General features: G+C 40.0%; 1 protein-coding gene across 2 annotated transcripts in view; it reads left to right on the top strand.

Annotated features, from left to right (window-relative positions):
- The window catches only part of LOC140717287 (Fc receptor-like protein 5), a 41271-nt gene extending 24857 nt beyond the window's left edge, over window positions 1-16414 (top strand). For both annotated transcript variants that reach the window (XM_073030721.1, XM_073030722.1), the window contains 4 exons: window positions 7697-7763; window positions 8453-8535; window positions 12026-12072; window positions 13627-16414. In XM_073030721.1, the coding sequence (XP_072886822.1) occupies window positions 7697-7763; window positions 8453-8535; window positions 12026-12072; window positions 13627-13881 (452 nt within the window). In that variant the 3' untranslated portion in view covers window positions 13882-16414. The remainder of the gene's footprint in view (window positions 1-7696; window positions 7764-8452; window positions 8536-12025; window positions 12073-13626) is intronic.
- Window positions 16415-19880: the final 3466 nt, after the last annotated feature.

Below are 19880 nucleotides of genomic sequence, written 5' to 3'. Positions count from 1 at the left end.
CACACACCAGGATTCTGAAAGAGGTAGCTGAAGAGATTGTGGTGGCATTAGTAGTGATTTTTCAAGAATAGCTAGATTCTGGAATGGTTTTGTAGGAATGAACAATTGGAAATGTCACTCCACTCTTTAAGAAGAGGTACGTAAATGAAAGGGAATTGTAGAGCAGTTAGCCTGTCTTCAGTGGTTGGGAAGATGTTGGAGTCCATTATAAAGGATGAGGTTTTGGGGTGCTTGGAGGAGCATGATGGTTTCCAGTTGGGGAAATCTTGCCTAATAAGTCTCTTGACAATTTCTGAGGAAATATCAGGTGTGATAGATAAAGGAGAGTGAGTACATGTTGCTCAATTAGATTTTTAGAAGGCATTTGACAAGGTGCCACACACGAGGCTGCTAAATGAGTTAAGAAGCCACATTAATACCTGAAAGAATCTTGCAGGGATCGAAGATTGTCTGACAGGAGACAAAGAGTGTGAACAAAGGGCCCCTTCCTGTTTGCCTGTCAGTGACTTGTGGTGTGCTGCAGTGGTCTGTGTTGGGATGGCTTCTTTTCATGTTTTATGTCAATGATTTGGTATTGATGACTTTGTGGCCAAGTTTGGGGACAATAAAGTCAGAGTTCAGTTTGTTGCTCATTATTCCTGTTTACTGTTTCTGTTCTGTAGACTTGCTAAGTATGCCTGTAGAACCTGTCTGTACTCTGATAATACTTTTTTACTTTGAATTTGACTTTGAGTGAGGGTGATCTCAATAAATCCTGAACAATATTGAAAGTCTAAGATAGAGTGGATTTGGGGAGAATGTTTTGCTGTAGAGGGTGGTGTCCAGGACCAGAGGGCACAGTCTCAGAACACAACAATATCAATTAATTCTATTTATTTAGCAATAGAGTGCAGATTAAACCTTTCCTACCCCTTGAGACACAGCTGTCCAGCAACCCTTGACAAAACCAATTAAATCTAACCTAATCACAGAGCAATTTCCAACGACCAATTAACCTACCTGGTACACCTCTGGACTGTGGGAGAAAATGGAAGCACCCATGGAAATCCCACACATTCCATGAGGAGGAAGTGCATTACAACAGATATGAGGTGAAAATTCTTTAGCCAGAGGGTGGTGAATCTCTGTAATTTGTTACATCAGACGGCTGTTGAGGCCAAGTCATTGGGCATATTTAAAGCAGAGCTTGATAATTTGTTGATTAGAAAGGGCATCAAAGGTTTTGGGGAAAAGGCAGGTGTTTTAGATTGAGAGGGTAATAAACCAGTCATGATGTAATGGCAGAGAGACTGGATGGGCCGAATGGCCTAATTCTGCTCTGATGTCTTATGGTCCCATTGTCTTATGGCTATCATTAACTTTAGAATTTTTTTTTGTTTTTTTTGTAATTTATTTTTTATTGAAGTTCAAATAAATAAATACTTTGTGGAGATTTTGTGATATATATGATTATATGATATATATGTACAATGTCTGAAATACATCTTATGGAAATGTTTGATGAACTTCAGAATTTCTTGAGTACAGGAATGCCTGTTGTAGGCGAGAGACAGGCTGGTGTTCAGCTTGATGCTCTCTCTGTGACTAACTGAGGCTGTGACCTGCAATTAATGAGCTTCTGAATCAGCTGCAGTGATGAGTGGCTTTGTGTCTGTGACTCACTTTTGTGAATTTCAGTTCTGAATGTAATTTGCTTTCTTTTTATGGTTTGCTTCAGTGTATTTCTGCACATTGGGAGTTTGACTGTTTTTTCATGCATTCTATGTGGTTTCATTGCCTTTTGGCTGTCTGTAAGGGGACAAATTTTAAGGCTGTATGTAGTATACATACCTTGATAATAAATGTACTTTCAACTTTGATCTTTGAAATTGACTCTTTGTGATTTCATAAGAAGTTACACCAATGCAAAGGAATAGATTTCTGAATTTAACCATTCAAAAGTGTGGTCCAGTTTAGAGAGGATGCTGCAGAGTCAGAGTTACAGATTATGGAAACAGGAGATTCCACAGTGTCTTTCTGAGCTTCTCTCATTTCCCTGCATTTGGGCCACTTCCTTCAGAAGCTTTCCTGTACATGAACTTGCCTGAGTGTATGTGTACCCACCTCCAGCACTTTCTCTGGCGGCCTTTTCCACGTACACACCGCTCTGTGTGGAAAACACTCCCCCTCCAGTCCCTCTAAAACAGGAGAGTTCAATGCCATCAGCCGTTCCTTTGGCCACTTTCCTAGTTCAAAGTTCAAACTAAACTTATTATCAAAGTATGGAAACCATAAACAACCTAGAGATTCATCTTTTTGCAGATAAACACTATAGAATGCATAGCAAAACACACACAAGTGACAGCTTTAAATAAAACATCTCTTTTATAATTATTGTGTTTGTTACCTTTTGTATTTTTTTGTGCTATATCAGACCAGAGTAACAACAATTTCATTCTCCTTCACACTATTGTACAGGAAATGACATTAAACAACATAGAATCTTGAATCTGCTTGTGTAAATTTGATTATACCTGACCATTTCCCTCAGTTCCAGGGCTTTACAGGCAGAAGATAAAGTGAGTGGAGTGGTGGAAAGAGCGATCACAATCAATTGTCACTATGCACCAATGTATCGTTCACACACAAAGTATTTGGGCCACATGCAGGATTGTCAATGCACATCGTTAGTGAATACAAATGGGCAAAATGAGCAGTATGGAAGAATGATTTTCAGAGGAAACACATCCCAAAGATATTTTCAATAATCATAAAAAGTGAATCATTTCCCAGAGCTAAAATATTGTTGATATCCTATTCCACCAGCTGGTCTGATGTGTTCCATGCAGTCACTACCCTCACTGTAAGAAAAAACTTGTTTCACAAATGGCATTTAAACTTTTTCCTTATCATCTTCAAATTATGGTCACTATTATTTGATATTTCAGACCTGGAAAAAAAGATTCTGACTATCTATGACTTCAATAATTTTATAAACTTCTATCATGTCCCTCCTCAGCCTCTAACTCTCCAGTGAAGAAAACCAAAATTCTCCAACTATTTTTTTTTAGTTTAATCCTTTTCGCTCCTTTTGGACTATTGCCCACAGCTTATACACTCCAGTTCCGGGAACATTTATTTATTCATTCATTCATAGTCTATCTGTCTATCGATCTATCTATTTATCTATCTGTTTGTTTATTTATTGAGATAAGGGGTGGAATAGGCCTTTCTACCCCTTTGGGCCCTGCACCCAGCTTCCCCAAATTTAACTCTAGACACTGGACAATTTTTAATGACCAATTAACCTACCAACCAGTACTTCTTTAGACTGTGGGATGAAAAGGGAGCACCCAGAGAAAACCCTTGCAGTCATGGGGTGAATGTACAAACTCTTTACAGACAGTGGCAGGAATTGAACCCGGGTTGCTGGGACTGTAAAGCATCGTGGTAACCAGTATGCTTCCATGTTGCCCTAGTGACATCCTGGTGAGCCTCCTTACCCTCTCCAAAACCTTAACATCCTTCCCATAGTGTTGCAACCAGAAATACATATTACGTTCCTAATGTGACCTAAGTTTTGTGAAGCTACAAAATGCCTTGTCAGCTTTAGGCTTCAACATCTAGAATGAAGGCAAATGTGCTGAATGCTTTCATTACCTGTGTTGCCACTTTCAGGGAGCAATGGACTTTTACCCCAAGAACATTAATTCTAAAGGAATCCAGCTATTAAATTCCAGATCATGTCAAACTTCCCTAATGCATGAGGAGCGTTTGAGGGCTCTGGGCCTGTACTTGTGGGAGATTAGAAGAATGAGGAAGAATCTCATGGAAAGCTATCGAGCATTGAAAAGCCCAGTGGATGTGGGGAGGATGTGGGGCTCCTTACCTAAGAAAGGATGTGCTGACTTTGGAGAGGGTTCAGAGAAGATTCACGAGAATGATTCCGGTAATGAGAAGATTAACACATGAGGAACGCTTGACTGCTCTTGGACTGTACTCCTTGTTTAGAAGAATGATGGTGACCTCAATGAAACATTCCGAATGTTGAAAGGCATGGAGAGAGTGGATGTGGCAAAGTTGTTTCCCGTGGTGGGGGAGTCAAATACGAGAGGGCATGACTTGGGGATTGAAGGGCGCCCACTCAGAACAGAGATGCGAAGAAATTTTTTTATTCAAAGGGTGGTGAATCTGTGGAATATGTTGCCACGGGTGGTGGTGGCAGCCAAGTCACTGGGTGTATTTAAGGCAGAGATTGATAAGTATCTGAGTAGCCAGGGCATCAAAGGTTATGGTGAGAAGGCAGGGGAGTGGGACTAAATGGGAGAATGGATCAGCTCATGATAAAATGTCGGAGCAGACTCGATGTATCTAATGGCTGATTTCTGCTCCTTTGTCTTATGGTCTTATGTTTCCAACAAAGCGACTATCTAGGACTAGAGGGCACAGATTAGAAAAGAAGGATGTGCCTTTAAAAGTGAGTTAACTAGGAATTTCTTTAGCCAGAAGCTGGTGAATATGTGGAATTCATTGCCACAGGCAACTGTGGAGGCCAAATCACTGGGTATATTTAAAGTGGAGTTTGATAAGTTATTGATTAGTAAGGGTGTCAGAGGATACAGAGAGAAGGCAGGGGAATAGACTTAGAGGGATAATCCATCAGCCATGATAGAATGGTGGAGCAGACTCAATGGTCTGAATGGCCTAATTCTGATCCAATGTCTTATGGTCTATGGACCTTCTGGTTCTCCAGTCTCACATGATTCCTTGTCAGCTTCATATAGATATCAAAACTAACTTTCTGCTCCAGGTCACTGAAACAATCACAATTATACTCTCTCCCTAAAGTCACCATTCATTTTACACATATCTGACAATTTCCCACTTCCACATGAAGCCATTCAAAGTCAAGCTGTTAGGTGTCCCTTTACCGCTGAGAGATAGTGACTGACACAGTGTCATCACTGCTGTCCTGATCTGGAGTTACATTCTGTTTTGGGATAATGCCTGACATGGCAGTTCAGACAGCTGTGAGGTTGCAGAGATGTAGAGGTAGACAAGCTGCTGTGATTCCAAACTGGTCGGTCCTGGTTGAGATACAGAATTGCTGAAATCTTCAGTTTGTTTGATTTTCAGATGTTCACTGATTATTTTCCACAGAACCCCCGTCTGTTCCTTTGCTTCGGTTTTCATCACCAACAAGTGGCTTAAGTTGTGGGGACTGCATGTCAGTGTCCTGTGAGTCTGTCCATGGATCCCTTCCCATTCAGTACTCATGGTACGAAAAGATGCCATCTGGGGATTCAAAGATCTCTGACACCAACAAACTGGATCTAAATTGTCAATCCTTAAAATACAAAAATCATTTGTATTACAGTATTGCAAAGCCTCAAAAGCTAAGGGAGAAAAGTTCTGTGAAGTGGTCAACGTATCCATCTCTAGACAGTGTCAGTATCTGCAGAAATGTGATTGAAGTCAACAGCACAGTAAATGATGCCGGGTTTGATTCTTTATGATGGTCGATGGAGTACAACTCAATGACTGATGAGTGCTGGATATTGTGTTGTTGGAACTTCACTCAGGAGCATGGAATGTATGTTGTCACCACCTTTCAGAGAATTAAAAGCCTTTCGGCACAGCAGTTGAAACATGAATCACTCACCACATAGTCTCCTGCTACTGATCTGCTCTTACTGGCTAGGTGTATCATCTGGTAATATTTATGGCTGTTAATTAAGATAGTCTTCTAAGGTAATCCACTTCAAAGTTTAAAGTAAATTTGTTATCAAGTTACATACATGTCACCACATACTACCCTGAGATCCATTTTCTTGCAGGCATTCACAGTAGATACAAATAAATAAAACAGAATCAATGAAAAACTCCACACAATCAAAAGTGTATAAACAACCAATGTTGCAAAGAAGACAAATTGTGCAAATAAAAGAACAAATTATTAATTAGTCAAAAAAAATATTGAGAACATAAGACTTAGACTCCTTGAAAATGAGTCTATTGGTTGTAGAATCATTTTCACGTTGAAATGAGTGAAGTTATCCACAGTGGTTCAGGAGCCTGATGGTTGAAGGGTAATAACTATTTCTGAATCTGCTGGTATGAGACCTCCTTCCCGATGGCAGCAATGAGAGGAAGGCATGGCCTTGATGGTGGCAGTCCTTGATGATAGATGCTGCTTTCTCATGGCAGTGTTCCTTGAAGACTTTTATCCGTATTTGCTCTGCCTGAATTTATAAACAATTATCTGTTCTGTATTTTATAGAAAATGGGCTGAGTCATAAAATCAAAGCAGTTGAACCTTGATAAAAAGTAAAGAATCACATGGGTTGTCTGTGTCCTGAAAACCCACATATCTTTCCCTTGTAGATGGAATAGTCAGATGTGACTCAAAAAATTGTGTATCCTTGTTCACTAAGCAAAAGTGTAGAAAGATTGAACACAAATGAATTCTATAATGAGCAGTTTCAAGCACAGAAACTTTATCGGATAGGGCTGGGTTAAGTTCAAAGTTCAAAAAGCATTTATTCTCGAAGTACGTATACCATATACAACCTTGAAATTTATCTCTTTACAGGCAGCCACAAAACAAAGAAACCACAATGGAACCTATTGAAAAAAGATTGTCAAACACCCAAAGTGCAGAGAAAAAAAAACAAATCATCAAATAGTAAGAGTATGCAAATAATATTCAGGACTGAAGTTCATGCAAGTGAGTCCACAGCCATGAAGCCATTCAGAGCCTATCTAGGACCCGTTAGTTACGGGCCAGAGCCTCAGTTCAGCGCAGAGATGAGTAATCCTTGAGGAGCAGTTAGCCTCACATCAGCCCATCCCTCTTGTCCAGTCCTGTCACCCTGATCTTTTCAATCTGGCCTGCTGCTGAATTCAGCCAAACAGCAGATCATTCCTCATTCTCGCACCCAGTCCCTGCCTCTTCAATGCACTCTCATGCCTGGGTCCTGCTGCCCCGATTCGGCTCGTACTTGACCTTTCCATTCTGGACCAAAGCTTAAATTGGTCAGACTTTGACTCGTTCCTTGCTCTTGGGCCACCGATATTGTGTGCAGATTTGGTCCGATGAAACATTTTCTTGTTATGGAAGGAGGCGAGCAAAGGATTAGCAGACTGATTTCTGGAAATCATTGGGTTTATTGCAAGGTAGACAGTAGGTAATCACCAATAATAGAGGAATGGTGATGGAAAATTGATGTGATTGAAAACCAAAAAACCTCCTGCTTTGAGTGTTGTGTTTGATCTTCTAAAAGCTTCTGAGGGGATCTCTGTAATGCATGAAATATTCCATGAGGGACGGATGGAGTTCCTTTTAAAAGGGATGTTTCACAGGCTGCAGGGTCTGGAATGGGGACAATTCCAGGAGAATATTGATCATCATTCCCACCAGCAGGAGAATCAGAGAAATTATATGCAGAGAAAATTGTTGCCAGGATTTTATGACAGCTTCTGAGAATGAGGTATCTGTCACTAGTGCAAACGCAAAGTGCCGGACATAAATTTTACACACACTTTCTCCCAGTTACTACGTGGGTTCCTCCAGGTGCTCAGGTTTCCTCCCCGCTCCAGAAACGCAATGTCAGCATTAATAATGTGTAGGCAAACTACTTTGACGCTGGAAGCATGGAACATTTGCAGGTTGGTCCCAGAACAAAGCAAGAAACTAAATTTTACTTTCTTTCAACAGGGCCGATTCATTTCTGTGAAAATACTGTGAATGGAACTGCAAAAAGCGAAGGATCTACAAATAAAGTGTAAAGTATAAGGTTCTCTCTACATGTGGTTTCAAACAGACCCATTTGGGAGAGAAATTTGTTTCACTTTAACTGTGATAAACATACTTGACATGATTAACTTCAATGAAATCATTTATTGGAAACTTAATATTCCTGATTTTCTTGTCCAGATGTCAAAGATAATTTTCTTACACTAAATATTTAATAATTAAAGTATAGCAGTTGAAGCTCATGTTCTGAGTTATAAAGTCATGGTTATATATTAGAACAGGATCCTAAGCCTAACTCGTCCAAGCCAACCAAGAGTCTAGAAACAAAGAAAACCATGGAAACCATTCAAAGAAGAGGTTCGGGTACATGGTCAGCAATGCTGTCTGTCAGAGAAGAAACCACCAATTGATCCTACTGTGCAGCAGTTCCGATGAAATGTTTGTAAAGGAACATGGTAGGATTCCCGAATGACCTGGACAGTAGTTACTCACTAACCAACATCACTATCATTGGTCATGATCACATTTCTATTTGTGAGACCTTGGAGTGAGCAGATTGGCTGTTGTAATTTGCCACATTGACAACAGTGTCTAATGTTCATTTTCTGAGCTGTAGACATCCTGAGCTCATGAAAAATGCCGTGTAAATATAAAGTTTACAAATGGCCAAGAATTAGTTGTGAACCAGGTCTGACCCTTTCCTATTCTTTACCACAGATCCACTGTGCTCAGTGTTGTTGGAATTCTGCTCATGCTGCTTGTTGTTTGTCTACTTTGCTACCTGAAGAGAAAAAACAGGGGTAGGTTTCTTTCCTTCTTTAATTATTTCATGATGAATACGATAGCTAGCTGCTGAATTTTAAGGAACTTAATTTGGCTGCTGTCAACAAAAAGCCAGGATTAGAGTGCCAGTGTGTTGGTTTGCAACACCTCAATGAATGGTGTTGCTTCCACTGTAACCTGGTGACTCCATTATTCCCAAAACATCAGGCGATGGAATCTGACCACAAACGTGGAATGGTAGAGGACCAAGAGGTTGGGTAGAAGAAAGATTTTGATGGTCTCACCTGTTCTAATCAATTTTGGGGAATTAGCTCTTGTGATTGAAAGTGCATTCAATAAGCTGTTCCTCAGAACAGTCTCCAATTAAATGCAATCATTTGGACAATGTATGTGTAAAATCATACTCCCGTGTAATTCTCAAAAAATGGCGCATCTTTTACCTATCTACCACTCACTATATATCACTGGACAACATACCCTGCTCTCATTGTACAAAGTTGCTGTAGATTAAGTCACAGGTCTGCTTTATTGAGATGATCCTGAGATGGGCATCACAGTAGCGTAGAGGTTAGCGCCACACTGTTACTCCTCAGGGCTTTTTGAAGTTCCAAGTTCAATTCCGATGCTGTTCTGTGGAGAGTCTCTGTGTCTTCCCCATTGACACCTTGGGGATGGTATTTGGTTATTGTAAATTGTTCATGTTTAGGTTAAAGTGAGTCAGGTTTGTCGGGATTAATGTGTCAACATGGCTCGAAGGACTGGAAGAGCCCACTCACAATGTATCGCTAAATAAATAAATAATTGTCGGTCCCTTAAATAGACTTTGTAAACCATTGAAGAGAACTGTGAGTGTAGTGATCTTCTGTGTGTTATTATCAGATGGGGAAATGGAGTTGATCACTGGAAAATAAAGCCCCTGCAGCCTCCAACTCATCAGCTGACGGAATATAACTCCTTGGCTGAAAATTATAACTAATAATTCATCTGAGCCCTGTGATGTATTTCCTGGCCTCTCTGTCTCTCCAACTGACCAGACAATTACGTGCAGTGTAGTGTTATCCCCCAGTCACTATTTTTTACTCAGATCTGAACAAAAGGAGTGCATTCTTTTCCAAAGAGAAATTCCCTAACTGATCAATACCTGAGATATTGGCAGAAAAGTGCTGGGAATGCTCAGCATGTCAGACGGCAGCTGTGGGGAGAGGAACAGCTGATCCTTCAAGGCAACGAACTTACACCAGAACTGGAAAATGTGAGCGATAACAAGTCTTGAGGTGCAGCGGAAGTATGGAAGGAAGCACAAAAGAGCACGATTCTGATAGAGTACAAAATAGAATAAAGTACATCAGAAAAGATGATGTGTGAGGCAAAAGGTGGGTGGTAATATAATTAATGAAGATTTAAAGATGGGCGGGCTTTGAAATTTGATATCTACATCGGTGACATTATCCTCATCAGTAACAGAGTGTAGATAGATAGATAGATAGATAGATACTTTATTCATCCCCATGGGGAAATTCAACATTTTTTCCAATGTCCCATACACTTGTTGTAGCAAAAACTCATTACATACAATACTTAACTCAGTAATAATATGATATGCATCTAAATCACTAATTCAAAAGCATTAATAATAGCTTTAAAAAGAAAAAAAAAAGTTCTTAAGTCCTGGCAGTTGAATTGTAAAGCCTAATGGCATTGGGGAGTATTGACCTCTTCATCCTGTCTGAGGAGCATTGCATCGACAGTAACCTGTCGCTGAAACTGCTTCTCTGTCTCTGGATGGTGCTATGTAGAGGATGTTCAGGGTTTTCCATAATTGACCGTAGCCTACTCAGCGCCCTTCGCTCAGCTACCGATGTTAAACTCTCCAGTACTTTGCCCACTACAGAGCCCGCCTTCCTTATCAGCTTATTAAGACGTGAGGCGTCCTTCTTCTTAATGCTTCCTCCCCAACACGCCACCACAAAGAAGAGGGCGCTCTCAACAACTGACCTATAGAACATCATCAGCATCTCACTGCAGACATTGAATGACGCCAACCTTCTAAGGAAGTACAGTCGACTCTGTGCCTTCCTGCACAAGGCATCTGTGTTGGCAGTCCAGTCTAGCTTCTCGTCCAACTGTACTCCCAGATACTCCCAGTACTGCTCTTGATTTTCCTTGACACTTCTCTTTATATAGTTGACTACTAATTATTTAAAAAAACGGACAGGCTTTGTGAAATAAAATCTGTTCACAATTCAGCTTCCACTATTCTGCCCTCACTCAAGAGCTTTTCCCGTTTTCTGAAGATATGCATATAGGTAAACTCTACTCCAGGTGTAGTTGTAGTTTTAAGGCAGTTTTATTGTTCACCAACACGTTACAGTAAACCAGGAGCTCAGTAGAAAGACAGTGTTTCAAGGTGTACTCACGAGAGATGGATCCAAATATTGATTAAAATCCCTTCAACTCATAAGTGTTTCTGACAAATGAATGAATAAATAAACAAGTGACTCTAAAATGGCCGACTTGATGTCGAAAGTCAACTGCTTAGAAACACTGTAGTAAGGAATGAACAACAGCTGTAAACCTACAAATAAGCCGTGATATCTTGTTGCTAGAAATAAAATAGCAAACAAGTCAAGAGGGACCTAACATACACCAATAGTCAAAGGCCATCAAAACCGTTCATTCAGGATAGGACATTTGGATTCTGTATGAAATCGTTGATCACAGTGTTGAATTCAAAAGGGGTTTTGTGGCCAGTAGGAAAATGAGATGATTTTAATTTTGGGCAGTTTGTTCCTTCTGCTTGAGGGACAATCTGTCACTGTGGCCTGGACAGATCAATGAGATGTTCATGGGGCAGTGTGAATATTGTCTGGTAATCTGCTCCATCATATTGTGAAGGAGAAATATTCTCTAAAAATACGCAGAGATAATGTAGAAAAGCTCAGTAGATCAGACAGAATTTTTAGCAATATAAAGCAATTAAAATGTCAAATCTAAAACCCTTATAACAATGTTCATAGATGGAAAGCATTAGATTTCAGTTGCCCAGAGAAGAAGGGGCGGGGGAGGGGATGGGTAATACAAGATGATCCTTTCTGAATATTGTGTAGTAACCAGAGCAGAGGTTTGCTCTGTGTGGAGAATCATTATTGTGCTGCAGCCTGGTTTCCTGTGGTTCTGAGATTCAGTATGGTGACCATGGTAACATAACAGTTTGCACGAAGCTATTACAGCTCGGGGCATTCCGGAGTGTGCAGTTCAATTCCAGTTCTGTTCTGAAAGGAGTCTCGGGTCCTCCAGTTTCCTCCCACAGTCCAAACGCATACCAGGTAGGTTAAATGGTCAATGGAAATTGTGTCATCATTACGTTAGGGTTAATCTGGTTTGTCAGAGGTTGCTGGGGAAGGCTGAAAGTGCCTGCTTGGTGCTGTATCACTAAATAAACAAATAAATAAATCTTTATGTCTGTTCCTGACGTGGAATTGTTAGCAATAATGTTGTATTTTCCAGAATCCAAGCACAATGCATATCACAGAGGACAGAAGAATGAAACCCAGGTATGGACATGAAGTGTAATTTCTCTGAATAATTCAGAATGTTTAAAAATTGGATTACATGGGAGTTCACACATCATTCATCCCCACTAGGCCATTCCAGCATCAATATTTTACAGAAACCTCTAAACACTCCTCTCATTGAATCCCATCAGCATACCCTTATAGTTATTTGTCCCCTTCTCTTGTGTTTATCCAGCTTTTCTTTAAGTGTATCTGTAATATTTTATGTGATTCTTTTCCAAAGTCTTTATTATCATTACTGAATGGTGAAGAGTGAGATTGGTCCTTTCTCTACTGTTAGACATGAAGCATTTAATTGTGTAAATCTCTCTTTGGGTTCAATGACTTTTCAGTTTACATTTTGTATATTCACACTGAGTCTCAAACTCAGATGTGAAATCAGAAAAAATAGGGCAGGTCTACTCAGAATAATAAATTGGGGATGACACGGTAGTGTAGCAGTTAGCGTAACTCTATTGCAGTGACAGCGACCTGGGTTCAGTTCTGCTCCTGTCTGAAAGAGTTTGTATGTTCTCCCTGTGACCGTGTGGATCTCCTCTGGGTGCTCTGGTTTCCTCTCACATTGCAAAGATGTTACTATGTTAATTTGGTCACATGGGTTTAATTGGGTGATGCGGGCTTGTTGGGCCAGTTTCCCTGTTTCCATGCTGTATCTCTAAATAAGTAAATATCTGTTCTGTGCTGAACTCACCCACCCACTTTCTCAATCTAACCCTCAATCCTGACACCTGTGTGAATATTCTAATGTCTCTTCGGTCTGTTATGAACGATCTCTGTTAGGGATATTTTCCACAGATTTCAACTAGCATGTTGTATATTATTACCTTCTTAATTAATATCTGAATTGATATAACTTGTTCTTAATTGATTAAGATTAACATAGTCAAAGAGCTTCAATTTTTTTCTCAATTTTATCAGTTATCTTTCACTGTCCCAAATATAACTAAATGGTGGAGATTGTTAAAGAATTGTAATAATATTGTAATTTGCCCAAATAATTTCCAAGTTCCTTTTTAAGCTCTTCTCTCGCTGAACTTCTGTGAAACACCTCGGACCAGTTTAGTGTGTTGGTGTTGTGAAGCAACATGCTGGTGTTGTACATTTAGTAGCGGGTCCTCACTAAGGTTCACAGCCACTGAGTCTAAAGCTGTTATTAAACATTCAGGAAATTTAATTTCTGCAAGCTGATTGAAACAATCAGGGTTTATATAAAGGGTGAAAACTGAGAGTGATCTGGTAGTTGTCTGCAAGAGTGTCAATTTGTTTTACAGAATAAAGAAGGTGTTCTATGTGAACACAATGAGATATTAACATAAGATAGTTAATTAAAAATCTCCAGGAACTTAAAACCTTAAAACCATATGGTATAAGAGCTGAATTGGGCCATTTGGCCCATCAAGATTGTCCCACCTTTCAATCATGGCTTTCAATTTACTTCCCCCTCACACAATTTTCCTACCTTCTCCCCATAACCTTTCACACTCTCAAATTTCATATTCATCAGTCATAAAATAGAACTTGGATTTTTTTCAGGAAATGGCCACGAAGGAAGAAAATGTCACTTATGCAGATCTACACCATGTTCAAAACAATGAGGCAGCTGCCCAGTTGGCTAACAATGAAAATGGAATTGTGTATGCAAAAGTGGAATATACAGGGAAATCTGCATCATTACACTCTGTTACTGATGTGGACAACGTCAACTACGCAGATATCAAATTCGAATATCAACCTGCAAAGCCCAAACAGAAAGCTTTCTCTGCTGGTACTCCACGGGACTTGGAATAAGTTTGATAAAGTAATTATGTGGATCAATGAAGGCAGAAGAGTTATGCTTGGTGGCCATTTTACACTTGTACAACTGCTTGTTAATAAAAATGCCTAGTCAGCCAATCACGTGGCAGCAACTCGATACAAACAGCACGCATATCGGCTGATGAATAACTGTCACATTCCTGTCAGATTGAACCAGTCTCACCATTGTCCAGCACTGGACCTCAGTTTATTTTCTAATCCTTTGGGTTCTTCCAGGATTCAGGAATGATGAACAGCCTTAATTCTAATGATCATTTATTTTACAGTACAAACATGCAAATACTATGCAAGCTAAATAAAGAACTAAGAAGTAAGTGAACAGTAATGAATGTGAAGACAAAAAGATGGCACATCTGAAAAATATATTACTTTTAAAGTTAAGATTAGTAAAGTTCCTTCCATAGAAATAAATTAGTTAATGGACGACAAAATTAAAACAATTACATCACATGGGTAATGGGCTAATATTTCGCCAGTGAAAAAAGAGGAAGGTGATAAACGATTAGTTTAACTGCAATAACACTTTCTGCCAGTGAGTGGGGACAAACCAGCACATACTGTACTATGAAAAATGAGTCTGTTGAAAAGTAAAAATCTTATAAAAAGTATTGTTTTAAAAAAGCACTGGTTTGCAACACCTTTGACCTCTCTCATTAACAAGCACAGAACTGACACTCTCTGGATTTTTTTTGTTTATCGCTGATGTCACATTTCTTCTCAATTCGCCTAAACAAAACTGAACCTCTTAATCATATGTTTTTATGCACTGAATTCTTGTCTTATGATTGGCTGATTAGTTACTTGCAATTATGAGCTGAGATGTACCTAATAAAGTGGCCACTGAGCATAACTCTTCTGCTTTAATCAATCCACATAATTACTTTGTCAAGCTTTTTTCTGAGCTGCTTCTTCCACACACCCCACGTTCCAGTTCCCTTCATCAGCAAGTATGACCTATTGGCAATGAGGGCCTGACTCTAGATCATCTCTGTTACACCACTGGCGTTTGGGGCAGCAATGGAGGTCCTCCATCTCTGGTGGTGTTCGGTGTCTCCTTCATTATGTCAGCAGCTTCATCTCAGTTTTCACGACTGATAGTCGTGCAAGTCCTGGGCAGAGACTCTGGAATACCATCGCACTCAGATGTAGAATGATTCTTCATTGCTGTTTCCACAACAGTGTTGTTTCACCTGAACTGAACCCCAAAACTGGAGGACCTGTGAACCACTCTTAGCCTGGGCTCCACCCTTTGACCTGTTCGTAAGATGACCAGACCAAGAACCAAAGCATAATGCTTGAATCCAGCCAACATATTTCTCTGGGTCACTTACACACACAAGCCTCCAAACCTTGACAAGGATTTGATCCCCTTGGAGGCCTGATCACCTCCACAAATGTCAAAATGCTCTTGTCCCCCAGGGTACAATAACCACCCTGACACCCCACTCCCACCAGCTCCTCCTCAATCATAACTTCTTTCAGGTAGTTAAGTATCAACAGAGTGTTTATCATGTTCCCATTATACAGAGCTCTGGTAAGACTGCATCTGGACTATTTTCTACAGGTCTGGTTCTTCCCACCTGAGGAAGGATACACTTACATTGGACTGAGTACAGCCAAACATTTCCCAGAAAGATTCTTGGGATTTTTAGGAGGCACATAAGCCTGAAGACACACACTCAATGTTCCAGAAACAGCTTAAACCCCTCCACCAGCAGATTGATGAATGGACAGTGAACCAATGAACATCACCTCACTATTTATTCCTCTCTTTCTGCATCACTGATTTAATTTAATTTTCCATATATGTACTTAGGGTAATTTACAATTTTTTATTGATATGTATATCAATGTACCTCTGAAGTAAAACAACAAATTTCATGACATGGGGCAGTTATATTAAACCTGATTCTGAATTCCAGCATTCAGCCCACATCTCTCTGAGCCCTGCCCCTCCATGTACCTATCCAGTTGCTTCTTGTACCTGCCTCATCACTTCCTCTGGAAGATACCACAACTCAAAGCTCTGCTGCCTTGTGGCTATACACACTCATGGGTAAGGCTTGGGGAGGATCTGGAGCTGGAGTCTCTATGCCAATCCTACATTGAGTTCAATGCTGATCAGCATTGTGACGCCACTCCTGCAAAACTGTATTTGTCTCCGCTGTTCCTTTGGAATCATTAGTTGTGTGGAGAGCGGGAGCCTGGTACACAGGCAACAGCTTGCTTATCACATAGATGGCTGGGATACTACATCAATGGTCAGCCCCAACCAACAGAGGTCCTTTTAATTATCTTTTTTTTCTCGGCTCATGCTGGTAAAACCAGTGGTACAGCCAAAGCAAAGCTCTATTTTATGGACTTTGACTCCAAAACTGGATAAGGCTTGTATGAAGAGTAAGTTATGAAGTCCTTTTATGAGTTTGTATTTTAAAGCAAAAGTTTGGTGAATGGTGTTTGCCACTTGGTTGTCCCCATGTAAGTAATCAGATTGAGTTAAACTGCTGCAGGATCCATTATTATTATTCATTATTTTTTCTCAGATCAAAGTCGTAAGACCTGAGGTACTGGAATAGCCAAACACACTCATTTCTCAATTGCTAGGAACTTTCAGACTATTCTAGTGGTGTTTAGCATTGTGGCTTTCTTAAGACTTACATAGATATAGGTGATCTAATTGTTTAATGCTATTGTGTAGTGCTTTTGGGATGATACCAGTTGTAGATATTACTATCGGGACAATGTATACTATGTTAATGTTCCAAAGTTGTTTAATTTCCTCTTTCAATTCAGCATAGTTCTGGAATTTCTCACTTATTGATATATGTAAGTTATGTGTGTTTGGAATGGCTATATCTATGAAGTAAGATGATTTTGCTTGTTTATCCTGTATTATTCTATCCAGATGGTTATTATGGATTAACCTGTCTGCAATAACGGATGGGCCATAATATAATTTGTGGGATTCTAACTCTAAAATTGAATCAGGCTTGTATTTATTGTAAGATATGGTGCCCTTAATTATGGTCTCCATAATTATGGTCTCATAATTATGGTCTCCCATAATTTGATGCATTTCTATAAGGTCACTCCTCATTTTCCTGCATTCTGAGGAATAATGATCTAATCTGGACAACCTATCCCGATAACTCAATGTCCTCTAATCCTGTAACACTTGGTGCCCTGACAGATGAAGGCTAGTGTGCTGGACATTTGTTTCAGCACCTCTGTCACAGTTTTCGATAAACTATACACTTGTATTTCTCAGTTACAATGTTGCATTACGTACCCTAGCACCATGTCATTCATAGTATAAGTCCAATGGTGGTTTGACTTTCCAAAATTCATCATCACATTTTTATATGTATTGATATCCATTTGCTACTCCTCCGTCCACTTCCCTAACTGATCAAGATACTTCTGTAATCTACATTAACTTTCTCCCCTAACAACAGCAACTCCTAATTTTCTGCTCTTCACAAACTTGCTTGTGCACTTGCATCCAAATGACTGATATAAGTAAGGAATAACAAGGGCCCTGACACTGATCCTTGTGGCATGACAAGAGTCACCAATCTCCATGCCAAGAAAAGCCTTCAAACACCACCTCTGCTTCCTAATTCAAGCCAATGTGATTCCTCCTCACTATCTCTCCCTGGACTCCATGGGGCCCAGATTTATGGAGCCAAAGTGAAAGCCTTGCTAAGTTCCAAGTAGATAGCATTCAAGACTCTAAAGATTCATTAGGCATGGCATTCCTTGAGAAAATGATTGTGTGATCTACTCTTTCTGTGCCTCTCATGATTCTTTAGCTCTCTATAAGATCAACAGCCATCTAGAAGGTCATTGAAGTGAAGAATATCTCACTTGAATTCACAGCTGGTGACAACCTGAGTTTGGGGCAGGGCTCAAAAACAACACTGAGATTCTCTCCTATTGAGAATGTCACATCATATTGACCATTGTAAGGTCCAACTCTCTCATTTTACTCAAAATCCATTGTTCTCTTCAATTGTTAATTGACCTTTGAGCTCTTTATCCAATGATTGTCCATCTGCTCAAGCTGAACAAATAATTGTTTTTTAGTTGAAAATGAAAGTCTCCTCTGTACCCTCTCCAAAGTTTTCACATCCTTCGTATAATGTGATAAGCAGAATGGAATGCAATACTCCAAGTCTAGTCTAACCAGGGTTTCATTGAATTGCTGCAATACCTAATGTCTTTTAAGCTCAATCCCCCAATTAATGAAGGCCAACACAACATGTACATTATTTCAAGAGGTTTCACCAGTAAATATATTTAATGCAAGGTTGGATAGATTTTTGCATAGTAGGGGAATTAAATGTTATGGAGAAAGACAGGTGGAGATGAGTCCATGGCCAGATCAGCCATGATCTGATTGAATGGCAGAGCAGGCTCGATGGGCCAAATAGCCAACTCTTGCTCCTATTTCTTATGTTCTTACTTAACCAGTAATCATGCTTGTGAACCAGTAAATTAGTAAATAGAATTATTATATGTACTGAAATACAGTAAAAACAAACTGTCTTGCATGCCACCCATATACGTCAATTCATTACAACAGTGCATTGATGTAATTCAAGGGAAAACAATAACAGAATGCAAAATAAAGTATTACAGTTTCAGACATGGTACAGAGCAGGGCGGCAGTAAGATGAAATTTATGAGGTAAGTTGTGAAGTCAATCATTCAGCTTTTTGTAATAGATGATTGTATTGTAATAGATAGTATTGTAACGGGAGGATAGAAGCCATCCCTGAGACTAGAATTGTGTGCTTTCAGGCTCTTGTATCTTCTGCCTGATGGGAGTGGGTTGAGGAGAGAATGTCTAGGGTATGTGGGGTCTTTGATTCTGCTGGCTGCTGTATTGAGGCAGAAAAAAGCACAGATAGAGTCAGTGGAGGGTTGGTCATTTTCCATGATGTACTGAGGTATGTTCTCAATTCTCAGCATTATCTGTGGTCATGGGCAAAACACTTGCAATGACAACCACCATGCATTGATAAGAATTGGGGAGGGTCAAAGCTGACATACCAAATTTCTTTGTTCGCTGAGGAAGTAGATGCACGGATCACATTTCTTGGCAGTGGCATCAATGTGGTTGGACAAGGACAGACTGTTGGTGATATTCACACCTCGGTGTCAGGACTGTTCCCTCAGACCACTCTCAGCATGCACACGCAGGCACCTCCCAGTCTCCAGCCAGGTAATAGGATTCATCTGCTGCTTATTCCAGACCAATCACCTGCAGCCTATTGAACCCAGTTGCATCCACAGTCCTTGTTCATTCATCAACCCAGCTGGCCTCAAGCAATTGTTCCTGGCCTGCACTCCCCCTGCATAAATTTTTCCTTATTGCCTGTCATGCTTATTTTCTGTTCTCTTTTGTTTCCGCACCACACCGGGTTGTTATTTTGTGGTCCATTAGTAAAGTTATTGTTCACTCTAAATCATCCCCTTTGCACTGCTTTTATGTCAAACTTCCTCTACATTTCTCACAGCTCTCAACTCACTCAACCTCAGAACTACTGATGTAAACAAGAGCAAGTGCACCACCCCACCTCAAGTCAATAACCAGCTTTTTTTTCCAAATTCTGAGGGGACGTTTATTGTCACGATGTCACTAGGCTCTCTTATGTGCTTCCACTACTCCACCTCATTGTTCATTGAGATACGGCCCACTAGGAAAGGGAATGGTTGGAGTTAGATTTGAATCTGCCACCACAGTCATAAGTGTGTTGGGAGTAGAATAAGGGGCTGTGGATACAACCTTTTGGACACCAGTTTTGAGAATAATCGTGGTGGTGGTGTTGCTGCCTACCATTACAAATTGTGGTTTGTTGGTCAGGAAGTGAAGGATCCAGCTGCAAATGGAGGTGCTCTGTCCCACATTAAGGAGTTTGGAGATGAGTGTACTTGAAACTATTGTATTTAAGATGGAGTTTTAATCA

The sequence above is a fragment of the Hemitrygon akajei genome, chromosome 27 (genome assembly GCF_048418815.1).
Source record: "Hemitrygon akajei chromosome 27, sHemAka1.3, whole genome shotgun sequence".
NCBI lineage: Eukaryota > Metazoa > Chordata > Chondrichthyes > Myliobatiformes > Dasyatidae > Hemitrygon > Hemitrygon akajei.
The sequence above is the reverse complement of the archived record's forward strand: the minus strand, read 5'-3'. Positions and strand labels throughout refer to the sequence as shown.